The sequence below is a fragment of the Sphaerodactylus townsendi genome, linkage group LG04, assembly GCF_021028975.2.
Source record: "Sphaerodactylus townsendi isolate TG3544 linkage group LG04, MPM_Stown_v2.3, whole genome shotgun sequence".
In the NCBI taxonomy this organism is placed as follows: domain Eukaryota; kingdom Metazoa; phylum Chordata; class Lepidosauria; order Squamata; family Sphaerodactylidae; genus Sphaerodactylus; species Sphaerodactylus townsendi.
Window position 1 is genome coordinate 48,952,807 of NC_059428.1, and position 21,664 is coordinate 48,974,470.

General features: G+C 42.9%; 1 protein-coding gene across 3 annotated transcripts in view; it reads left to right on the top strand.

Moving 5' to 3' along the window:
• Positions 1-21,664, top strand: part of LOC125430597 (ephrin type-A receptor 6) — a 475,628-nt gene that overhangs the window by 101,230 nt on the left and 352,734 nt on the right. For all 3 annotated transcript variants that reach the window (XM_048492607.1, XM_048492608.1, XM_048492609.1), the window contains exon 3: positions 12,124-12,787. In XM_048492607.1, the coding sequence (XP_048348564.1) occupies positions 12,124-12,787 (664 nt within the window). The remainder of the gene's footprint in view (positions 1-12,123; positions 12,788-21,664) is intronic.

The following is a 21,664-nucleotide window of genomic DNA, read 5'->3' on the forward strand; positions in this document are numbered from 1 at the left end:
AGCAATTGGCTAATCCTATGATGTCTAAAAAGAAGTTGAATTGGTCAGAGCCAGTATAAAAATACTTTCTGGGGTAGGCATTGCTAGAATACAAGCTAGTAAGCCATGCCTCCACATTAACAGGACCCACTAGGAGTTGCCCAATGTGTTACTTGCCTTATTTTAAGTCATGAGACTGATGCAAATTTATCCCTGGCTTAATGCTGGAACTCTGCTTTTATTTCATTTTTTGACTATTTTATATATAACTTTTTTTGTTTTCAGTGCTGTTTTTATCCATTAAATATTTTAATATTGAAATGTTTTGATGTTCACTGCCTTGGGAACACTGTTTGGGTAGAAAGGTAGAATAGCAATATTTTAATTAATAAATAATGTATGCCTTCTTATGTGATTCTAATAGGACTTTCCAACATAACTTTGAGAGTGGTCCTATGCAGGTATTCTCATAGGTCTGTTCCATGTACTTTACTTCCGAGAACGTTATTGTGCTATTAATGACTTGGAATAGACTGTGCATAATCTAGATTGTACTCTCAATTTAATCTTAATTACAATAGTGTCTTACCCACATGATATAAAGGCAGTGGCATTCTCTGAGGGATGATGCACTCCAGGCATTATTTTGTCATGGCTGGCAGACTATAGAAAGTTAGAGCAAATCCTGAAATACTGGAGCAAGTGGGATAGTTTTTGTTTTCTTTTGCTTTAATGACAGTATAGATGAAGGTGTACTGTTTGGCAGTGCTGCCAAGTGAAAACAATTAATGTTTCTAATAGTTATTTTCTAAAGCATTTCTAAAGCTGAATATTGTATTTATTTTTTAATAAAATTGAACCAGCTGTAAAAATGCTTAATACTGAGATAGGACCAGCAGAGGGTAATAAATCAGAGGCATTGCCCTTTATGCTGCTGCTTGTGTACCTGTTAAATATAAGTGAAATCTTAGGAGAAAACAAGTTCTGCTTAATGTAGCTTAGTAAATATAAAATTGTGGGAGAACAATTTTGTATACTAGCTTAACCTTTTTCTTACGCAGTCTTTCATACACTGAAATGCTGATTCAGGAAGTGGCTGAAAATCTTGCTTGTTTGCCAGAGATTCTGAAGGTGTTGAAAGGCAAGCATCTTTTTTTAAAAGGAAGGGTGGGAGAGACTTGGTTTTGTTATTTTATTCTGGTTAAACTGGAAAAGTTTTTTAACTAGTATACACTACCTTGAAATATGAGGAAAGGTAGGGTGTGAATATTTATATATAGATATTACATTTAGATCTTGATACTTATCCTGAAACATTTCACACTTTGCTATAATGAATATTTGATGTGGAAAAAATAAAGCACAGTCTCTGGCCTGATTCACAGTCTTGTACCATCAGCACATGAAAATTTTGAAATATCAATGGTTCCTATTCCTAATACATATTTGTTTTTTGAGTTTTGGAAATATCCAAACTGTCTTGAATAGAATAGGAAAAAATGCAACATCAAGTCACTCTCTAATAATTGATTTATAAGTAAATCCCTGGGCTTATTCTAAGTAAGCTTATCCTTGGGAACAAGGGGGGGGTCAAATGACCCCAGGTGCAATTGTGGGGGTGCGCAAAATTGCCTCCCTTTCCCATGCTGACCCGGTGCAGAAGAGCTGGATCAGCACAGGGGAGGCACCTAAAGACAGAGCCGGCCTGCTGCTGCCACACCCATCCAAGCTGTCTCCTTCCCTCCCCAGGCCCTCAGCTGAGATGGGCACCGTGGCGGCAGGCTGACTCCTGGGCCACCTGCCTTGGTGCCCTGCCCTCCCTGCCTCCCTGAAGGCCAGCTTCTTGCCTGGGGAGGGGTAGAAGGCACCCTGGGGAGGACCTGGTAAGGGCAAGACACGGCCTGCAGGGACACGAGGAGACAGCTTGGGGGGCAGCTCAGATGGGCACCATGGAAACAGGCCAGTCCAAAAGCAGAGGGTGTGGGGTGGGGGGTGACTGGAGCAGCTGTTATCCCCATGCACCATTTTCCTCCAATACACCTCTGAGCGTATCAAAGTTGTTTCATGTCACAGTATCCTTAGCTTTGAATATCTACAGATTATTTTAAATTTCTGTGAGACTGGTGATTTCTTCCTGTGGTTCCTGTTATGGTGCATATGTTGTTATAGTGATTCTGTCTTTCAAAATCCCTGAAGTGTCCACAATATGAACAAGGTTGCATTAATTCCAATAAAAAGTCCTATACCATAGTGTTAGTATTCTGTTAGGTGGTGGTGTGCTGGAGGAAATATTAAAGATTTAGAAACCATAATAAAATATATAAAACGATGAATTATGACCTCTGAAGACCCTGTACTACTCTGGAAAGAAAGTCTACTACAGGACAAGAACTGGATTAATATTTATATATTTATAGATGGAACTTGAGTCACAGTTCTTTGGAAAATAATGTATGAAGCGACATTTTGACCAAGTTGTTCCTATGGGATCCAATTGCTTTCCATAATTATATGCTTGATCATGACAACCCTTTTGGATTTTGTCTTCACGTTTAGCTGAGAATATTATAAATGAACCACTTGCTAGCTAATTCTAGCTTCTGAGTGATTATTTCTTTAACAGAGCTAAAAAGAAATAATGGGGAAGCAAAAACAACTGTTAATGCTCCTATTTACATTATGTAAAGACATATTTTATATTTATATTTTATAATTTATAAAATACTAGCGGGGCCCGGCCATGCTTTGCTGTGGCTTATCGTGGTGAAATGGGAAAGGAACAGTAGCAGCAAATCAATTGCAGAGGCCAGCAGTACATGCTCATGCAAACACGCAGCCTGATACTGTGTGATGTCAGTGATGCATGTGCCCTCATTCCTTGAGGGGAGGGAATGGAAAGGCACCCCTCCCACACATCTAGGCTGGCTGGTCATGATTCTTTACCTGGGAGTAAGTTTGATTGGTGGCAATGGGTGTCGCTTCTGAGGAAACCCTCTGAGGGGCACAATGCAGTCATTCAAAGTATGTCACGGTTGCTATATCGAGCTTACTCCTCAGTAATGTGTGCCTGGTTTTCTTAACTGTAACCGCAGTATTCAGGGAATCTAGGGTGCATGGCCCCTCCCTCCCGTCCCTTGAATGTTGCCCCTCATGCTCTTCCCTCCCTCACTTCTCTCCCCTTGCATGCCACCCCTCCCCCTCCTTCCCTTCCCTTCCCCTCCGCTAGGGTGGGTGGGTCATATCAAGATGCTGGGCCCCCTGCCTCCCCCTCGCAAGCCACCCCTCACTCTCTCCCCTCTCTCACTTCCCTTCCCTTGCATGCCCCCATCCGTCCCTTTCCTCTCCCTCCCTCTCTTCCCTGTCATGCCACCCCTCCCTCTCCCTCCCTTCCCTCTCCCTCATGTGTATGTGTGTGTATATGTTTCACTTCCACTCGAGTGACTGCCTATGTACTGTTTCCACTGCTCATATCTGGCCGTCTGAGTGAACATTCTAAGCAGCACGAACATTCTAAAAGTGACAGTTACACACAGGCAGCTGCATGTCCTTCACCAGGGAGTGCCAGGAAAAAGGTGTTTTACCTGGGCCAGGTGTGAAATTTCAGGTATGTGAACATCTAAAAACACTCTTGCCTGGCTGACTATAGTGGCTGGGAATTTTCAGAGGAATTGGCCCAGCAGTTACTGAGGTATACTGTCATCAACAAAAACACTGTTAGCTTTATATATATATAGATAATTTATAAGCAGCCTTTCTGTAACAGCTACGGGTCATACCAGGAGAGGATTCAAGTGGATTCCAGGTCATGAAGGCAGAGGTGGAGTTACCATGAGGCAGGGGTGTACATTGCACTGGGCACAACCCTAACCCTCCCCACACTTACCTTAGTTGAACCTGAAAGTACAGACTGGAAAAGCGGCCTGTTCACTTGAGGCTGAAAATGCCCTTGTGGGAACTACACTTCCCAGGAGACCTTGCGAGCCCTAAGGTTTCCTGGGAAGTGTAGTTCCCATCAGGCCATTTTCAGCCTCAGGTGAACAGGCTGTTTTTTTCCAGCCTGTACTTTCAGGCTGAACTAAGGTAAGAGTGTGTGTGGGGGGGGTGCCATGGGGGGGCGGAAAATGTAGAGTGCACACTGGGTGCAGTATGGCCCAGCTACGCTTCTGCATGAAGGATTTGAATTAATAATTTACATTGAACCCAGAAACAAACAGACAGCAAATGAATCTATATATATAAAAAGCTAACAGTGTTTTTGTTGATGATAGTATACCTCAGTAACTGCTGGGCCAATTCCTCTGAAAATTCCCAGCCACTAAAGTCAGTCAGGTGAGAGTGTTTTTAGATGTTCACATACCTGAAATTTCACACCTGGCCCAGGTAAAACACCTTTTTCCTGGTGCTCCATGGTGAAGGACATGCAGCTGCCTATGTGTAACTGTCACCCTTAGAATGTTAGTGCTGCTTAGAATGTTCACTCAGATGGCCAGATATTAGCAGTGAAAACATGATATAGGCAGTAACTCAAGTAGAAGTGAAACACATACACACACATACACACAAGGGAGAGGGAAGGGAGAGGGAGGGAGGGGTGGCATGCAAGGAAAGAGAAGTGTGAGAGGGGAGAGAGTGGTTACAGTTAAGAAAACCAGGCACGCATTACTCAGGAGTAAGCTTGGTACAGCAACCATGACATACTTTGAATGGCTGCATCGCACCCCTCAGAGGGTTTCCTCAGAAGCGACACCCATTGCCACCAACCAAACTTACTCCCAGGTAAAGGATCATGACCAGCCAGCCTAGATGTGTGGGAGGGGTGCCTTTCCATTCCCTCCCCTCAAGGAATGCGGGCACATACATCAATGACATCGCACAATATCAGGCTGCCTGTTTGCATGAGTACGTACTGCTGGCCTCTGCAGTTGATTTGCTGCTACTGTTCCTTTCCCATTTCACCACAGTAAACCACAGCAACACGTGGCCGGGCCTCGCTAGTATTTTATAAAATAGATGTAATGAGCAGTGAACTTGTGGGGACTTGTGGGGAGGCATCTCATTTCACCCTTCCCCAGGATGTCCTCTTTCACTTCCCTGAGCCCACCCCCCACAGACTCTCCCTCATTCCTCCTTCTTTCTTGCCTTTCCACCCACCAGCCAGCCTATCATTGGCCCTTTCCACACAAATACCTTGAAATGTTTCTAAAAAGTTTTCAACCTTCCCTCTTTTTACAATGATATATGTCTAAGCTCACCTACCTAAAATGATTCCTGGCTGCCATTGTGTGATTCTCCCCCCACCACCATTTTTTTTTAGCTCTGTGTTGAATCAATGTGTAAATGCTTCAAAACCTCATGCTGCATTCTATACACCTCGTGCTCGGTGCTCAATGCTTCAAATACTGCCTTCCAAAATAAGAAGACAAACAAAATAAAAGGACAGAGAAATGCTGCAAATAAACAGGTGAGGGGAAACTGAGTGAGCTCAGAAGATGATGCAAAGGAGGATATTCAGGGAGGCAGAGAAGCATAGTCAATAGATAGCACAGCAACTAAAGATGGTTTAAAAATGTTTCAGTCAGAGAATCATTTTAAAAGGAGATTCATTTAAACCATTTTAAGGTTAGAAATAAAATGTTCAGGGATAAAAGCAATGTAAAACTCTATGGAGGAAACATTTTATTTTCTGCCTGAAAACATTTTAAAAGGTTTGTGCAGAAAGGGCCATTATCTGCATTCCTGTCTTCAGCTTTTCCTCCTTCTCAGTCCTGACAGTCTCTCTCAGGAAAACTATGTCTATGTTCTGCAGTGATAGTCACTTGGCTGAACCTAGTTGAACAGTTCTGGTCACAAGATGAGGTCTAGGCTTCTGCCATAAAGTGTCCTGAACAGCTTATGCTACTTTTGTTGGAATGAGTGTATAATTGAGAAACGTTCATGCAGGGACTATGATTTTGGACATTTGGGGCACTGCAAATCTCAGCTTTAATGTCAGTGGTTGAAATTAAATCCATTGCTTGTTTCTGGCCAGGGTCTGGCAGCAGTGAAAAGATGCTATCACGCATTAAAAAATTAATGCTACTGGAACATGGCCATACAGCCCGGAAACCCCACAACACTCCAGTGATTCCATCCGTGAAAGCCTTCGACAATACATTAAAAAATTAGTTTCAGTATTAGATTGTTTTCTTTTTTATGTCTTTTGAACCCTAATTTGTACCCTCAGTGCAACAGAGTATTGCACATGATAAATCCTTCTTCCCTTTAATGAAATTAGTCATCGTTTAAATACACAACTTTTACTTTCTTTCCAAAGAAAGGAGATTTATACTATTAACTACATGGTTAGGAGCAGGATTCAAAGCTCTAATTTTGAACTTAGAATCAGGGTTTTGATTCAAAAGGAATATTTAAATAGTTCCATGGAATAGGCTCCTATGATATTTAGGAGGGTGATAGTTGAACCATTTTTCTTTTGAGGAGAAAAAAGCACTTTGCATCTTTGAGTTTCAAAAGTAATTCCCTGCAGCAAGACAATGTTCTGTGGTTCAGCTGTTCAGATCTAAATTACAACTGCCATTGCATTTCTGACTACCTAATTTCTACCCCCAGAAAAGGCTTTTAAATCAAGTTTTGAGTGCAACTGCATTACTGTTACAGATTTTTAATCACATTTCCCATTAAGATAAAAATCTTTCCACATAGTATCTTAGAATTTCAATTTAACTTAATGGGAACTAGCATATTTTAAATTATACTGTACGACTAGCCACAGCTTGGTCAATAAAGAGCCATTCCTACACTTTTGACTTAAACATACTGTGGACAGCAGTCTTTCTAGCCTAATGTTAATATTTTATTGGGAAGAAAATCCATTAAAAAACCACTGTGGGAAATGTCAGCCTAGCATTGTCATTCTGAAGAAAAGAGTTTCATGGCCATATTGCATAGAGTCAAACATTGGCTTTTTACATTGACTTGGATATGCTGAGTGGCATTATTACTATTGTGATATCTTACTAATGTAGACTGTAAAATGTCTGGAATGGTTACTCAGAGGTTGCCCCTGGCTAATTCTCACCCTTCTATCTGGGTAATGTGTAATGGCTGATGTTGAACAATGGTAAATCCACACCACACTAGCTCCAATTTTTGCCTATGCCAGTATCTCATCTCAGTGGGACTCCAAAATAATGGTCTATTTCATAGCTGGTTTCAAAGTAGACTTTGTTTATGAAAAAGATCAAACTTATTCAGCAAACAAAACAAAATGCTTGAATAATGGGATTGTGAATTTATGGTTTTATAGATTTGCTGTTTTATAGTGTTACTAGCAGTAAAGCCCATTGTACTAACAAATACAACAGGCTCTAAAAACTGTTGGTAGGTTAGCAGTGCCAACTGAGGGCACCAGCCCGTTCTGAATCTCCTCCCCCCTTGGTCCTGTGTCAACAGCTCCCTCCTCATCCTCTTCCTGGATTCCTGCATAGGTTAGTCTTTAAAGTGTCACAAAGGCACTTTACAACCCTTATTGTGGTGGGTTTTCCGGATTGTGTGGCCGTGGTCTGGTGGATCTTGTTCCTGACAGTTTGCCTGCATCTGTGGTGGGCATCTTCAGAAGTGTATCACAGAGGGAAGTCTGTTACACACTGTGTCCTGTGAGAAAGGAATGTTTAGTGGGGTATATATTGTCCATTTCCCAGGGTGGGGAACCAATCACTAAGTGTTTGGGTGGGGGTGAAACGTTAGGAACAAGATCCACCAGACCTTGGCCCAGAAAACCCACCACAACCAGTTGAATCCGGCCGTGAAAGCCTTCAACAATACCACAACCCTTAGTTTGAAAAAGCTGAGCAAGGCTGTTAACAATAGGACATTCTGGAGATTATCCATTCATAGTATCTCCAAAAGTTGGAAGCAACTTGTTTTGACTGCCCTTAACACACACACTTAGAGCAAAGTAGATTCTGTTGGAGAAGGATCTGCATAAATGACTGAATGACTTTCTACTGGAGGAAAAGAAGCTTAAGTTGGAAGAAGGATCTTCAGAATTAGACAGAGGCCTCAAGCAAGTTACACCCTGTCCTCTGTGGAACTTAGTGCTAGGTTATAGACCCATTCTGCATGGTGGGTTGGGCACCTTTTAAATTCTCAGGTGCATGGTTCACATAGAAACACAGTGTTTCTATGTGAACCATACTGCCTTCAGCCTCTGGGATCCCAATGTGCTGCCTTCAGCTGCTGGGACCCCAGTTTGCAAACTGTGGCCACACAGCAGAAACGGGTTTCATTAACCCATTTCTGCCTGTGTGGAATTCTAAGACAATTCTGGACAACTCAGAAGGTTACTATGTCAGACTGCATAGGGAGGCCATTGAAATCCATAAACACCAAGGATACAACAGTATCCTAATGCACTTTGAAGTTCATTTCTGTTATATATCATCAGTGAACATGTGCAGAATTGATTATTCTCTGTTATACTTAGATAATGAGTTTGCTTGGAGATCTACTTTATGGTTTCTAGTTCAATTGTTTTGATATACCAGTTTCTGGGGGAGTTTGAATTCAGATTCTACTTGAGGCTCACTCTCTCAATCTGCCCACATTTAGATGTCATGACAAACCTCTGTCAATGATAAGGTTTGAACACAGCTTTTTTCACACTGACACATTCTTACCCACCAACTCTCTTTGCATGCCAAGAACAATTGAAGGCTGCCAGCCAATCCTCACACTGCATAGCTGGTTTCTGCTGGAAACAAGAATTGTTTGTCTCTTGTGCTGTTAAAATGTGATGTGTGGAAATCTGCAACAGGTTTACTGCTCAGACAACGCATGCCCACATATGCTAAGAAGCAGTATGTATGAGGAAATAGCTAAGTAGCATATGAAGTGTTTATGGTGTCTGTGAGGAAATGGCTCCTTCCTTCTCTCCCCCCTTTTTTTCCCTCCCCCTTCTCCGAGCAGGTATCATAGATTTGGAAGACTTTAAAATGCTGGAGGGATATCAGGAAGAAATCAAAGAACAAATGTGCTAGTAGCAGTGAAAGATGTGAGGGAAGTTCCTTAAATGGTGGCTGTGGTTTATCCAGAGAGTGAGAAAGCAAGCCCTTTCCAGGAAAAGGTGGCAACCCCTGGTAAAGGCTTGGGGTAGAATAGGGCCTGGCAAAGTGGGCCTGTTCCACCACAGTGTCTCTAAATTCGTTGCCAGTATTTCAGAAAAGGCTATCTATTACTTATTTTTCAGTTATAAATTAACTGCATGGATGAAATTGTGTCAGTTTCAAATGAGACTAATAGCCCAATCCAGAAGTGTGATGGGAGGGAGAGCTCTGTGGCAGCTTAGAATGGTGTGGTGCGGAAAGAAGGCAAAATTTAAAAACCTCCTGCTGTACAAATAGCCCCATTGAAGAAAAGGACATATGCCATACTTTCTTGTGGTGTAAGTCTATGACTGGGAAGCGAAGGGCCAGTGAAAGCTGACTAAAGTAGGGTCTACCCCCAGGAATGCCCTTAGCCTGCACCCAATCACCTATGTTATGTCGGTGTGGCCCAGCAGAGGTGTAGCCTCTTCTAGGTCAGTTGCTACAGAGCTGTGTGGCACCCGCCCTCAACCCTGTTTGTCCTCCCTGCCGGGGTAGATGCCACTTATTCAGGCAGGGTGGGCAAACGCCCATGCTGCTTTCAAGATATGCCCCCCCCCTGATTTAGCTGCCTGTATGTGTTTTAGTTGAATTATTTTATAAAAGTAATGTTTTAAATTGTTCTAATGTTTTATGTGTGCTGTCTTAGACCCTAATTGGCTGGAAAGGAAGCATTAACATATTATAAATAAATAAGTAGTCATATTAATGCCACATGGGAAGCCATTTAGCTCAAACTGTCCCCAGCACTAACCTTAAATGTACAAAACTATCCTTGAGTTGAGCTAGTTTGTTCAAATAACTTAAATACATCATAAGCTATTGGCATCTTTTAAGTGAGGATTATGCTGGGTAACATTTTGCAGCTACCATCCATTGGGCAACTCTTTATTTTTTCTAACCTGTACAGGAACTATGCTAAGAGATGGTAAGCTTCAACTCCATCTCCCATTAAGTAAGCACGTGTTGATACTGCTCAGTATTAAAGGCATTCTGTCTCATATATAACCTCACCATTTCTCAAACAGTAATTGCCCAAACAGTAATTGCCCTCCCTGAAGCATGATGCTTCAGGGTATTCACCAGTTTGCCCTATTTATTGTGAACAAACCACCTGATGCATAACATCCCTAGTTAAGGCCTAACCAGTCACAAGAGCAGGCCTATTTTATCCCATTTCATCTGAGATAATGAGGCGAAACAGATGAAAAACGATACTCTAAAAAGTCTGCATACCAAACAGAAAAATCCTTGGTCAGACTACTGACCAACTAGTCCAATGCTGCCCCTTCAGCAGAATTCAGCATATACCTATATTGAATTAATCCCATTTAAGGTTCTTATAATGCCATTCCCTTTAGACAGGTCAATTAATTGTCCCAGCCCAAGTCCTGTGACTTATAGGAATTATTGAAGAAATTGTGAATGGCATACATGTCCCAAAGGATCATGATTGAACTCTATCATGAAAACTAATGATCATGGTGCTCACTGTAACAGAGATGTGAGAACTAATCTCCCTAGTGATATGAAGTATGCAGTGATTCTATGGATGATGTCTCTATAGTTCTACATGTGTGCTAACATAATATCACATTACTGTTATACTCTGTGCATGACTTTGAAGAAGATCTGTAACTTTTAAGTAGGGAAAAATGCAACTGCAATGGTTTTAACTGAGACCTGCCAGAGTGACTCTATATTACCAGAACTGTATCTACAACAAGGGATGTCCATTTGGTTTTGTTGCCAATTAAAAGTCTCATTAAAATCCTAAATGGCTTAGAACCTTGGTATTTGAAGGATCACCCCATACATTATGGCCCCTTCCGCACATGCAAAATAATGCGTTTTCAAACCACTTTCACAACTATTTGCAAGTGGATTTTGCTATTCTGCACAGCTTCAAAGAGCACTGAAAGCAGTTTGAAAGTGCACTATTCTGCATGTGTGGAATGAGCCTATGAGTTTGATGATAATACCTTCTCTGCTATGCATACCCACACCACAAAGATCAGTTTCCTCAGCTCTGGGCTCAAACACTTATGAACTCATACAGACTGAAATTATTCTGAAGGTCATTTTGTCGCAGCTGAACTGTTATTCTCATGCGGTCTCGATTTGCAAGGTTTTTAAATTTTTTACTGATTTTTCCCCCACTTTCATTTTTTTTATTGCTGACAATGCTGGTTTTACAGTTTATCATAACTGTGCTGCTACTAGTTGTTATCTTTAAGGTATTTAAGGTTGAATTTATTTTACTCAACTTTTTAGATCTTTGTAAGCTATTGTAAGGACTTTCAGGAGAAAAGTAGGATAGGAATATCATAAATAATAAATAGATTTCAGATACAAGGTTTAATGTGCGAAACTGATATAACTCATAGGTGAGTATAGGACTACTAACTGTCTCCAAATTCTAGGAAAAATGCTTTTAGGATTATTGGTGTATGTTAAGGCCTGTGTACAATTGTTTTATAAAGAAATAAATATAATATACAATATCAAATACTCAGAAATAGCAGAGGAAATATTTCTTTAAGTACTACCATTTTCCCCCAAAAATAAGACAGTGTCTTATATTATTATTTTTGCTCTTAAATATGCGCTATGTCTTATTTTCAGGGGATGTCTTATTTTTCTGTGTTCTGTTCGTCGGGCATGCTTCCAAACAAAAACTTTCCTATGTCTTACTTTTGGGGGGATGCCTTATATTTCGCACTTCAGCAAAACTTCTACTACGTCTTATTTTCAGGGAATGTCTTATATTTGGGGAAACAGGGTATGCTTCTGTCAATTTGTAACAATCATTAGAATGTTAATATCAAGCCTCTCCATCACTGAGGTCTTAAATTCCTTAGTCACCTTGGTAAGTTTCAACTTGGCCTTCCACATTGACATCAATTTCTTATGTGCTCTAATGAGTTTCTTTATTCTTTGTACCCTTAGGGTGTATTTTTGCAGATGGATTTTTTTCATGAAATGCATTTTTTTTTTGCAGTGGGATGCCATAACAGAAATGGACGAATACAATCGCCCAATCCACACTTACCAGGTCTGTAATGTTATGGAAGCAAACCAAAACAACTGGCTTCGTACAAATTGGATCTCTCGTGATGCAGCCCAGAAAATTTATGTGGAAATGAAGTTTACACTGAGGGACTGCAACAGCATTCCATGGGTACTAGGGACATGCAAAGAAACATTTAATCTCTATTACCTGGAAACGGACGAATCCCATGGAATTAAATTCAAACCAAGTCAATATAGTAAAATTGATACCATTGCAGCTGATGAAAGTTTTACTCAGATGGATTTGGGTGACCGCATCCTTAAATTGAATACAGAAGTTCGTGAGGTGGGACCAATAAACAGGAAAGGGTTTTTTCTTGCTTTTCAAGACATTGGCGCGTGCATTGCTTTGGTCTCTGTCCGTGTTTACTACAAAAAGTGCCCTTTCACTGTTCGGAACTTGGCTATGTTTCCTGATACTATTCCAAGGGTGGATTCGTCCTCTTTAGTGGAAGTACGAGGGTCCTGTGTGAAAAGTGCTGAAGAACGAGACACTCCAAAATTATATTGTGGAGCTGATGGGGATTGGCTTGTGCCTCTAGGACGATGCATCTGTAGTGTTGGGTATGAAGAAATGGATGGTTCCTGCCATGGTAAGACAATTGTTTTTTTTATTGCATTCAAAGGCAATTTTTGGGATTTTCCTTAATTACATGGATTTCAGTGCAGTTTTCATTGAACTTCATGGCCAAATTTTCTTTAATAGGAGGTTGATGGAGCTCATTTTTGGTTCATGGTTGAAAGTTACTGGGATATATTCAGACCAGGGCTGTACTCAATGAAGAATGGAAACATGGTATATTTTTGGAAAACAAAGATGTGGGTTTTTAAAAAACTGATGAGCAAATTGAAGTGTTTTTGATTGCTGGTTGTGAAGAATAATTGGATTGTGTTGCAGGATGGTTACCAAGTAATTAAGTAAAATGTATTTGCCAAGTTCAGTAGAGAAGATTTAGTTTAATGTGCTTGAGAAATTTGGAATGAATACATGTGAGAAAAGTTATATATCAGGCCAGCTCTTATTCTTTACAGTAATATGTGTTTTAATTGGAACAATAGTACAAAAAGATTAACTATAATTTAATGTGAAAAAAGATAACAGGTAGATGCCATATGCCAAGCAGAAATTCATTGCAGTATATACCTTTTATATAGTAGTTTTTCTTCCAACTAGTGGTTGATGAGATTACATATATAATATCCACTATGTAACTGTAAAACATAGTCATCATCTTTACAGACTTTAGAAAATGTAGAGAATAATTTTGTCAATGCACCAGTTGATGGTATGAATGGTGCCTATTGATAATGTTTTTTGTTGCTTGCCTTGTGTGGGTTAAAGTACTGAGCTGGGTGAGCTAAAGGCTTTGTATTTGTATGCACCAGGCTATTTTGTTAATTTTTAAAAAACAGAAGAATTATTGATGAATTTTGTGAGTAACAGGAATCCATATTATCAATTTTATTTTTTATTTTAAATTTAGATAGAGGAGTTAAGGCACTTTCAAAGAGCCACTTGGGTGACTTCCTGTCAGCAAGCTGAACTAGTTTTGTGGGTCTGGTGAGGGAGCGAGACAAGAAAGAATGCAGACACCAATATATTGGTGGGAAAATAGACCATTGGTGGGAAAATAGACCACAGTCTGTAAAGATGACAACTACAGGAGCACAATATGGGGATGGATACTGTATCAAGTGACCCACCCTCACTGGCCAATGTAATCACATCACCACCAAGTCCAGGAACTGCAGAGTGACAAGTCTAGTATTTCAAGCGGGCACATGCCTCTGCATGGTTCCCTTGAAACCCAGCTGACAGTCCCTGAACTGAGCATGTTGCTGAGTGGCTCCACCCTCAAAGCCTCATAAGAGGATCCCAAACCAGGAGAGGTGGGATTTTTTATTATTTTATTTATGTAAATGTAGCAACTGGAAAAAGCATCTGACATCTTGTATGTGCAAAGCAGAGGCTTTACCTGTGATCAACTGTGCTTCCTCAACCTTGAAAAATAGCAGAAGAAAAAAGCATAAATAGTGGAGGCAGAAAGGGGGGGTGATGCTGTGAGTTGACTGCAGCATGGAAAAATAGTTATTATAAGGGAAGAAGGCCCCATAAATCTTAACAAAGACTGAGATTTCTCCTCAAAGGGAAGAAGAAGTGGGGCAGGGGGACAGTTCAAGCAGTCAAATTGTGCCAACAACAGTTATCAGCCAAGCCAAGCTGCTGCAGGGCCTTTCTGTGATGGAGCCTTTTCAGTGGCGTAACTCCACTAATCCCAGTGATAGCTTTCTGGCAATGGGATTGTGTTTTTTGCCTCTCGATACCACTGGAAAGCCCTCTTGGAAACAGTGAGGTGGAGTCGACACAGCACTGTGTCCAGGTGCCTGGCCCTTTGGGTGAGGGTGTCTGTCACTGAAGGAAACTACCAGGGAAGGAAACCTTCACAATGTCATTATATTACTCCATCTCTATATTCTGAAATGGGCAAGGGTGAGTAGGATTCTATCATCAACTCAAACCTCAATTTACCCATGAATTGTGGCCTAAATATTCAGCACTAGCAGTACCAAAAAAAGTTTCTAAATGCTTTATATTAACATTCTAAAACAGTATAGTAGATTCTGTTTTCCTCTTCACACATTTTTGACTATGTGTATTCAATAAGTGGTTCTGACTTTCTGTTGAACAAGCAAGGTCTAAGCATAATAAATAGCAGGGATATCTGACAACATCTTTATTTTATTTAATTGCTCAAGAACTGGCAAATTAATGTACGTCACGTTTAACTATTTTTACATTTCTTTGGTTTTTATCAATTATTCTCAGAGGTGAATGACATTTTAATACATTTGTACATTTTCAAGTGAATATAGTCAGTTCATGTTTTAAATTCTGCTTGATGCATATGTGTCCATACAAGTGTGAATGATTCAGAAGGAAACTGCAGGACTAAAAAAGCCTAAAAATCATACTTCTGTCTACACACTGTTTTACAAACTGGACAGTGGCCATCAACAGCTCAGAGTTTCTGGTTCACTTGTCCCCACTTAAGATAAGCAGTTACTATGATGCTATTCCATAGATTCTAAATTCTGCCTGGAAAAATGTAGAAAAGGTTCACAAAGCACATGATCAAATGTGCCAGACAGAGTTTTCAGCCTGTGGTATAGACAGTTCATTATGTTGTTCTGAGGCAGAAGTCCTGAACCTGTAAGACTATCCCCACAGTGCCAGTGCTGGGAGAAATCCTATTCTTGGTACAGAAATGCTTCACAAGGATCTTGTCTCTTACTGAGATGAACTCTTGGTGTTAAGAGGTATTGCAAAAATGAATAATTCTGCTGCTGTTGCCACACTGCTGAGGGTTGCAACATATCCACATTATTTTACACATTTATAGCACATTTGTCTTCCCATTGGGGACCCAAAGAAGTTTCTAAACCAGAAAACTGGTTTTTATGATTGGATGCCAATATAATATTATTGATTGTTGTTTTAATGGGGTTTTTATTGTAACTATTGTTTTATTGTGTTGTTCACCGCCCAGAGCCCTTCGGGGGAGGGGCGGTATATAAAACTAATTATAAATAAATAAATAAATAAACAAACAAACAAACAAACAAACAAACAAACAAACAAACAAACAAACTCTAACATAACTGCTGGTGGGAACATTGTCCAGATAAAGTAATGGAAAATGAGAAGGTCAAGATTTTGCGGGACTTTCAAATCCAAACAGACAAAGTGTTGAAACACAATACACCAGACATCACCATGATCGAGGACAAGAAAGTGACCATCATCGACATAGCAGTATCTGGTGACAGCAGGGTCATTGAAAAAGAACACGAGAAGGTCACTAGATATCACGATTTGAAAATCAAGCTTCTGTAAGGGTGGAGGTTAATGTGTGTTTCCACTCCACCATCCTGGCCTTGGCGCAAGATCTTCTCAATCTGGCCAGCGCTTCCAGGATGGTTACACAATAATGCTCTTTGCATTTCGCTATGCTTATCATGTATGATTTCAGCTTGTGTCTTTGAAGCTTGTTTTTGCTCTATTGTGGGAACTGTGCTTGGGAGTTCGGGGAGGGGGCCGCTGTGTCCATGGCGTTTATCACGCTAAGTCTGGGAAAGTCAGAATCTGCATTGCGTGTATTGTGATCATCGAAGTTTATGAAATAAACGAACTGATCTCAGTTGCTTTGTTTTGAGTCCTTTTGAAGTTCCCTTACATTGAGGATTCACTAATCGACTCAACTCATTTTCTATCTCGATTCTTCGACTAAGCCTGGTCAAGTACTCATCCTTCATCCGCTTTTGTGGATCCCCTGATGTCCACCAACATGCAGGGATTGAATCCCCTAAGAGTTCTACGCAACTGGAGAGGGCTTAAGCACGGTGGTAGCCCTCAAAGAGGGTTCCCTTGGTCTTCCTTCCATACACGACGGCCTCCTCTGGAGGACCCAGTGGAACTTTCAGTCTCCCTGGTGACTCCTCTCCAAGCCCCTCAAGCCTTCAGCCGGAGCTTTAGCCTTTCTCCAACTACAAGAGCAGGTGGAGGAAGTCCCCCCCTGATGGTCCGGGCGCATCGGTTTCTAATCCCCGGACGCTTTAGAGGTGGTTTTCAGGATTTCTCACGTATCCTGGTGGTGGGTGTCGGCTGGACCGCGTCTCCCCTGAGCCGCACTTTACTACCTGCCACCATAAGGATTAAGCAAACCGGTGATGCGAGAGTGGAGGAAGAATTCGGGTATCTCACCATCCATGGAGAGATACCTACAGGAATCCTCCTGGCGCAGATTTCCTGACCAATACCTCGGGCGACCGTTCCTGAGTGATCACTGGCAAAGCACCGCGCATCGCCCTTCTAAGGGGCTCCAGCATCCTCTCTAAACACACTCTGGGGAAATGAAGGAGGATGTAGTGGAAATACCTAAAAAAGTTCTCCGGAGTCCGCTCAATTTCGCTTTCAAGGAAGATCACGCCATACCTAAACCCCCTTAACTTAGCAGAACTTCGAGGGCTACTCGTCGCAAACCGCCTACTGTGGGCTCGACATTACGAATATGGGGGAACTACTGCTCCTGTCTGCCATGCAACACCCCCCCCATATCGGATCTCTTGGGAGCAACTTCTGATTCCTCGAAAAGGTCCACAAACGTGACTGAGGAGGAACGGGAGGTCTCCTCAAAAGAGAGCGCCGCAGGCCATGGAGAGCTTGAGTGGGAGCAGGAACGGGAAGCCTTGGAGAGAACCATTGGCTTTCGAATCGGAACGCAAACAACAACGTTGGAGCCGTGGAAGCGGAATTGTCCCCGTGAGAAAGGTGTGCTTAGAGACCAATATCATCTCAAAGACTCTCACCTCCGCGTGATCATGTCTTTGGAACACTCCAGATTGGAACTCAGCGCCAACATGAGTGCCTCTTAAAGCACTAGAAAACCAAAAGTGCAGTTGAAGTGCCATGCAACGCTAGGGACCACTGTAAAACACCGCGTAACGCGATCGGGAGACTCCTCCTTCAACAGGAAAGGGAAGCGTTGCTCCAGAGGGAGCTGGGAGCAACCTGCCGCAAGCTTAATCTTCCACCAACACCCACACTTCGCAGCTCACACCGCCCATCATCCCTGATCGTATCAGCCAGCAACCAGCAGCCCTTTGCCACCGGGCTGCTAGAGTTTCCTATTGCCAGTGCGTAACCTCTCGCCCAGTGGCTATTAAGCTCCAGCCGCCTTCGCCCAGCAAGCTCCCGGCAGTTCCATCGGGCGCCAGTTGGCAGGAATGGGGTTATCCGCTACTCTCACATCCCCTTCAGCGTGTTTTGATGGGACAGTTGCCCTGGACTGCCATATATTTCATCCTACAATTAGATGCACATATGGTCGAATTTTGACGACTCTCTATAGGCAGTCCGGTGGGCTGAGAAAGTGCAGACATCGATCCATGCTGGACGGGAGGTGCCCGAATGGTTTAGTGGAGTTACATGAACTAGATAGCCCCTGAACTTCAACTAAACTTAGCTGCCCTTACCCAAGGTCTGTGACTACGCTTTCTTACAGGATCCTGAGGAGGTGAACAACAGCCATCAAGACTATTAAAACGCCCGGGCAGGGCAACAAGACCTTTGGCGAATTTGCCCGGTAATTCGCTGGCCGCTAAGCAAAACTCCCGGACTGCCTTGAACGCATGAAGTGTGAATATTTCCACGATGCGGTCGATTTGGAAATTTACACTTGGGCCGTGTATGGTGCGCCGGAACCTCAAACCATTGCCGAATGGATTACAACCGCAACCTTGATTGTTGCAGCCCTCGACTTCAATTCGCTCTAAGACGGAAAACCGCATCTGGCGCAAGCTTCCCATCACTAAACCGGGTATAGCAGCCGCCTACTGAAGAAGACGGGTGCAGGACCACAGGTGTCAGAATTCAATTCTGATCGCTGCCGGCCACGCCGATTATGCCTTCCATATTGCGGAGGTCTCGCTACATGGCTGCCAATTGCCCTAAAATCATAACGCTTTACCCACCGCGAAGTCGACGGCTTTAAAACCCCACGGAAGCTGTAGGACCACGGGATTCTGGCGAGCTGCTAAACCGCTTCTGTGAAGATGAGCCCGGGAAGCCGGCGACATGATCAACCTGAAGGGGTGAGCCCTCATCCGCCCTTCGCAGAAGAGATTCCTGCACCTAATGCGTGAGTGAAGGGGTAGCCCCCATAACTATTATGACCACTCTGACCAATACCGCCCAAGCATACCCATATTTTAGCACGAAAGCACTCGTGGATTCGGGTTGCCCCCACTGCCTTATGAAACCTCTCAGGTGGCGGAGCAGTTAGGGCTTGAACGATAGCATTGGCCAAACCCATTCCCTTTTACCCAAATGGATGGTGTTTCCCCTGACACTCGATGGTCTGTCATCAATTCAAAACTCCAACCAGTGCTCCTGGCGACATGCGCTTAAACACTGGAAAGACGTAGAAGCTTCCATCCTAGCTCCAGTCGCCAAACATAGTACTGGGGATGCCTCTGGCTTCTTTTCCCATGAACCCACCATTTTCTGGGGACAGCGAGATTAAGTCCGCTTCACCTATCCCCCTTTGTGGGGGTCACATGCATGAGGGGAACCACCGCCGAGACTGGACGAAGTCCTACGAGCTTCCCTATCAATATCAGCCGCCATCGCTTCAAGCTCCCGAGTTGGTCGGAAATTCCCAAACAATACTGGGATCTAGCTTTCAAAGTCTTCAAGAACAAGAATGTATCAACTCTCCATAGGGACACAGACTGTAAGATCCTTCTTAGTCCCAGGGGCTAACTTCCTAAAAGGTAGAATATACCGATGAGCTCCAGCTGAGGAAAAGGAGCTTCGTACCTTCCTCGATAAAAAATTCTGCTACCATTGGGTTTTACATTAGCCGGCCACCAAGAGCAATTCCACGCCTCTGTTTTGTCTTTTGCTATTATGAAAGAAAAGATGGGATCAAACCGCACTCTGCACTGATTACCTATAGTTTAAACGCTGTTTCTTCTCGGACAAATACCCCTTGTCTCCTGATCAAAGACCTACTCTCGATGCATTGGGGAAGGGCCAGATTTTCACAAAATTGGACTTTACGGAAGCTTATTACAGAGTGCGGATCAAGAAGGGTTTGAACACTTAACTGCCTTCAATACAAAAATTTGGTCAACAATATGAATACAACTGTAATGCCCTTCAGATAATGGTCCGACTTCAGGGGCTCTTGGTATGTCACTATAAATCGACGCCCCTACAAGAATTTATAGTTCAAAGGGTGGTGGTTTATTTGGACGATGTACTTATTTATTCTCAAACCGTGGAAGAGCATGAGCGGGTTATCAGGGCAGTTTTGCAACGCCTACCGACAACTCCTATTTGCAAAATCCGTCCAAATGCGCTTCCATCAGACCTCCTGATTATCTTGGCTACCGGATTTCTCCAGAGTGGCCTGAAATGGATCCCGCAAAGTAGCAGCCGTGGTGAATTGGCCCTGCTCCCACCAATCCGTGAAGGAACTTCAATCTTTTTGGGGTTTGCCACTTCTATAGAGATTTCATCCCCAATTTGCCAAAATTGCCCTACCTTCTCACCGATTTGTTGCGCACTCAAGGGGAAAGGTCCTCAGGCTTAAACCCGCCCGCTTCGGTCCCCAGAGTGTCAAAATTCCTTTCAAGCCCTTAAATCAGCTTTTCACTACAGAACCTATTTCTTTGACAACATCCGATCCAGACTTGCCCTTCATCGCTCACGCCGACGCTCGATAAAGCCTTTAGGAGCAGCCCTCCTGCAGAAAAATAAAAATAATAAACTTGTACTGCGGTGCTTATTTGCTAGTTCAAAACTGTCGGCCTTAGCTCAACTGGACGGTTGGTGATAGATGCCAGAAACGGTTACATCATGAGGCATCCCGAGTACATGGCTACATTGGTTGGAAGGAGCCGCCCATCCCTTTCCAAGTCTGGTTCGACCATAAAACCTGGCAGCCTTGTTCATCTCCTCGGGCTTTTCAAAAATGTCAGCTGGGCAAATTGAGATGGGTTGATTTCTTTTTCCAGGTTTAACTTCAATTCCCCGTATTCCAGTAACAAGCTGGCTGGACGCTTCTTTATCGCTAGCTTTGCCAAAAGGGCGGAGTTACCTCTATGTGCCAGCGTGCCTGCACTATCTTAACGCCAGCACAACTGGGCTTGGCGGTAAATACCCGATCTCAGTGCTGAAGGCGCCCTATTTCTCCCAAATCTTAATGTTCCGGACGTAGGTGTTCCCCATTTCTAATGCCTATTTAGAGGAGGCGGACAACAGGAGGTTCCAAAGAGGAATCTGACCCCCTCTCCTGCAATGAATTGAAAGGTGGGGTTTAGCGACGAGGTGCGACTGCTGGTATCGCCCCACCGGCACTACGCCAAACAGGTTCTCCCTAGCAAGGCCATGACGCCGTCAAGCTGACATTTCGCTTTAAAACGCATCCATTTGCTCAGGAGACAGTTTTGTATGCACTACGCAAGCTAGCGACATTGAAATGTACATTAATAAAGGGTGCCTGCCCAACTTAGCGCCAGAGAGCTAAGGATATCCCTGGTAAGCCCAATGGACTTCCACTACATCCCATTCCCGGTAGCAAAGGCAAAACCTTTGGCAAGAGTGATATCCATGCGGATTTCATTACTGACCTCCCCGAAGATTACCGCGGGAATACAGTTCTATGGGTGGTGGTGGACCTCTTTCTCCAAACAGAGGCTGAATTCTTTTATTCACGGCGTCTCCACCATTAATCCCTCGGCACCCAAGTTTTTCGGCCAAATTGTTTATTCAACATGTCTACCATTTTGCACTTTCGTGCCGCCGAGAGAGTGATCTCCAATCGCGAGCTCCACAATTCATTTCTCTTCTAGGTAAGTATGTTCTCGAAAGTGTTCCTGGAGTTGTTGGGAACTGCCTTCAGCTG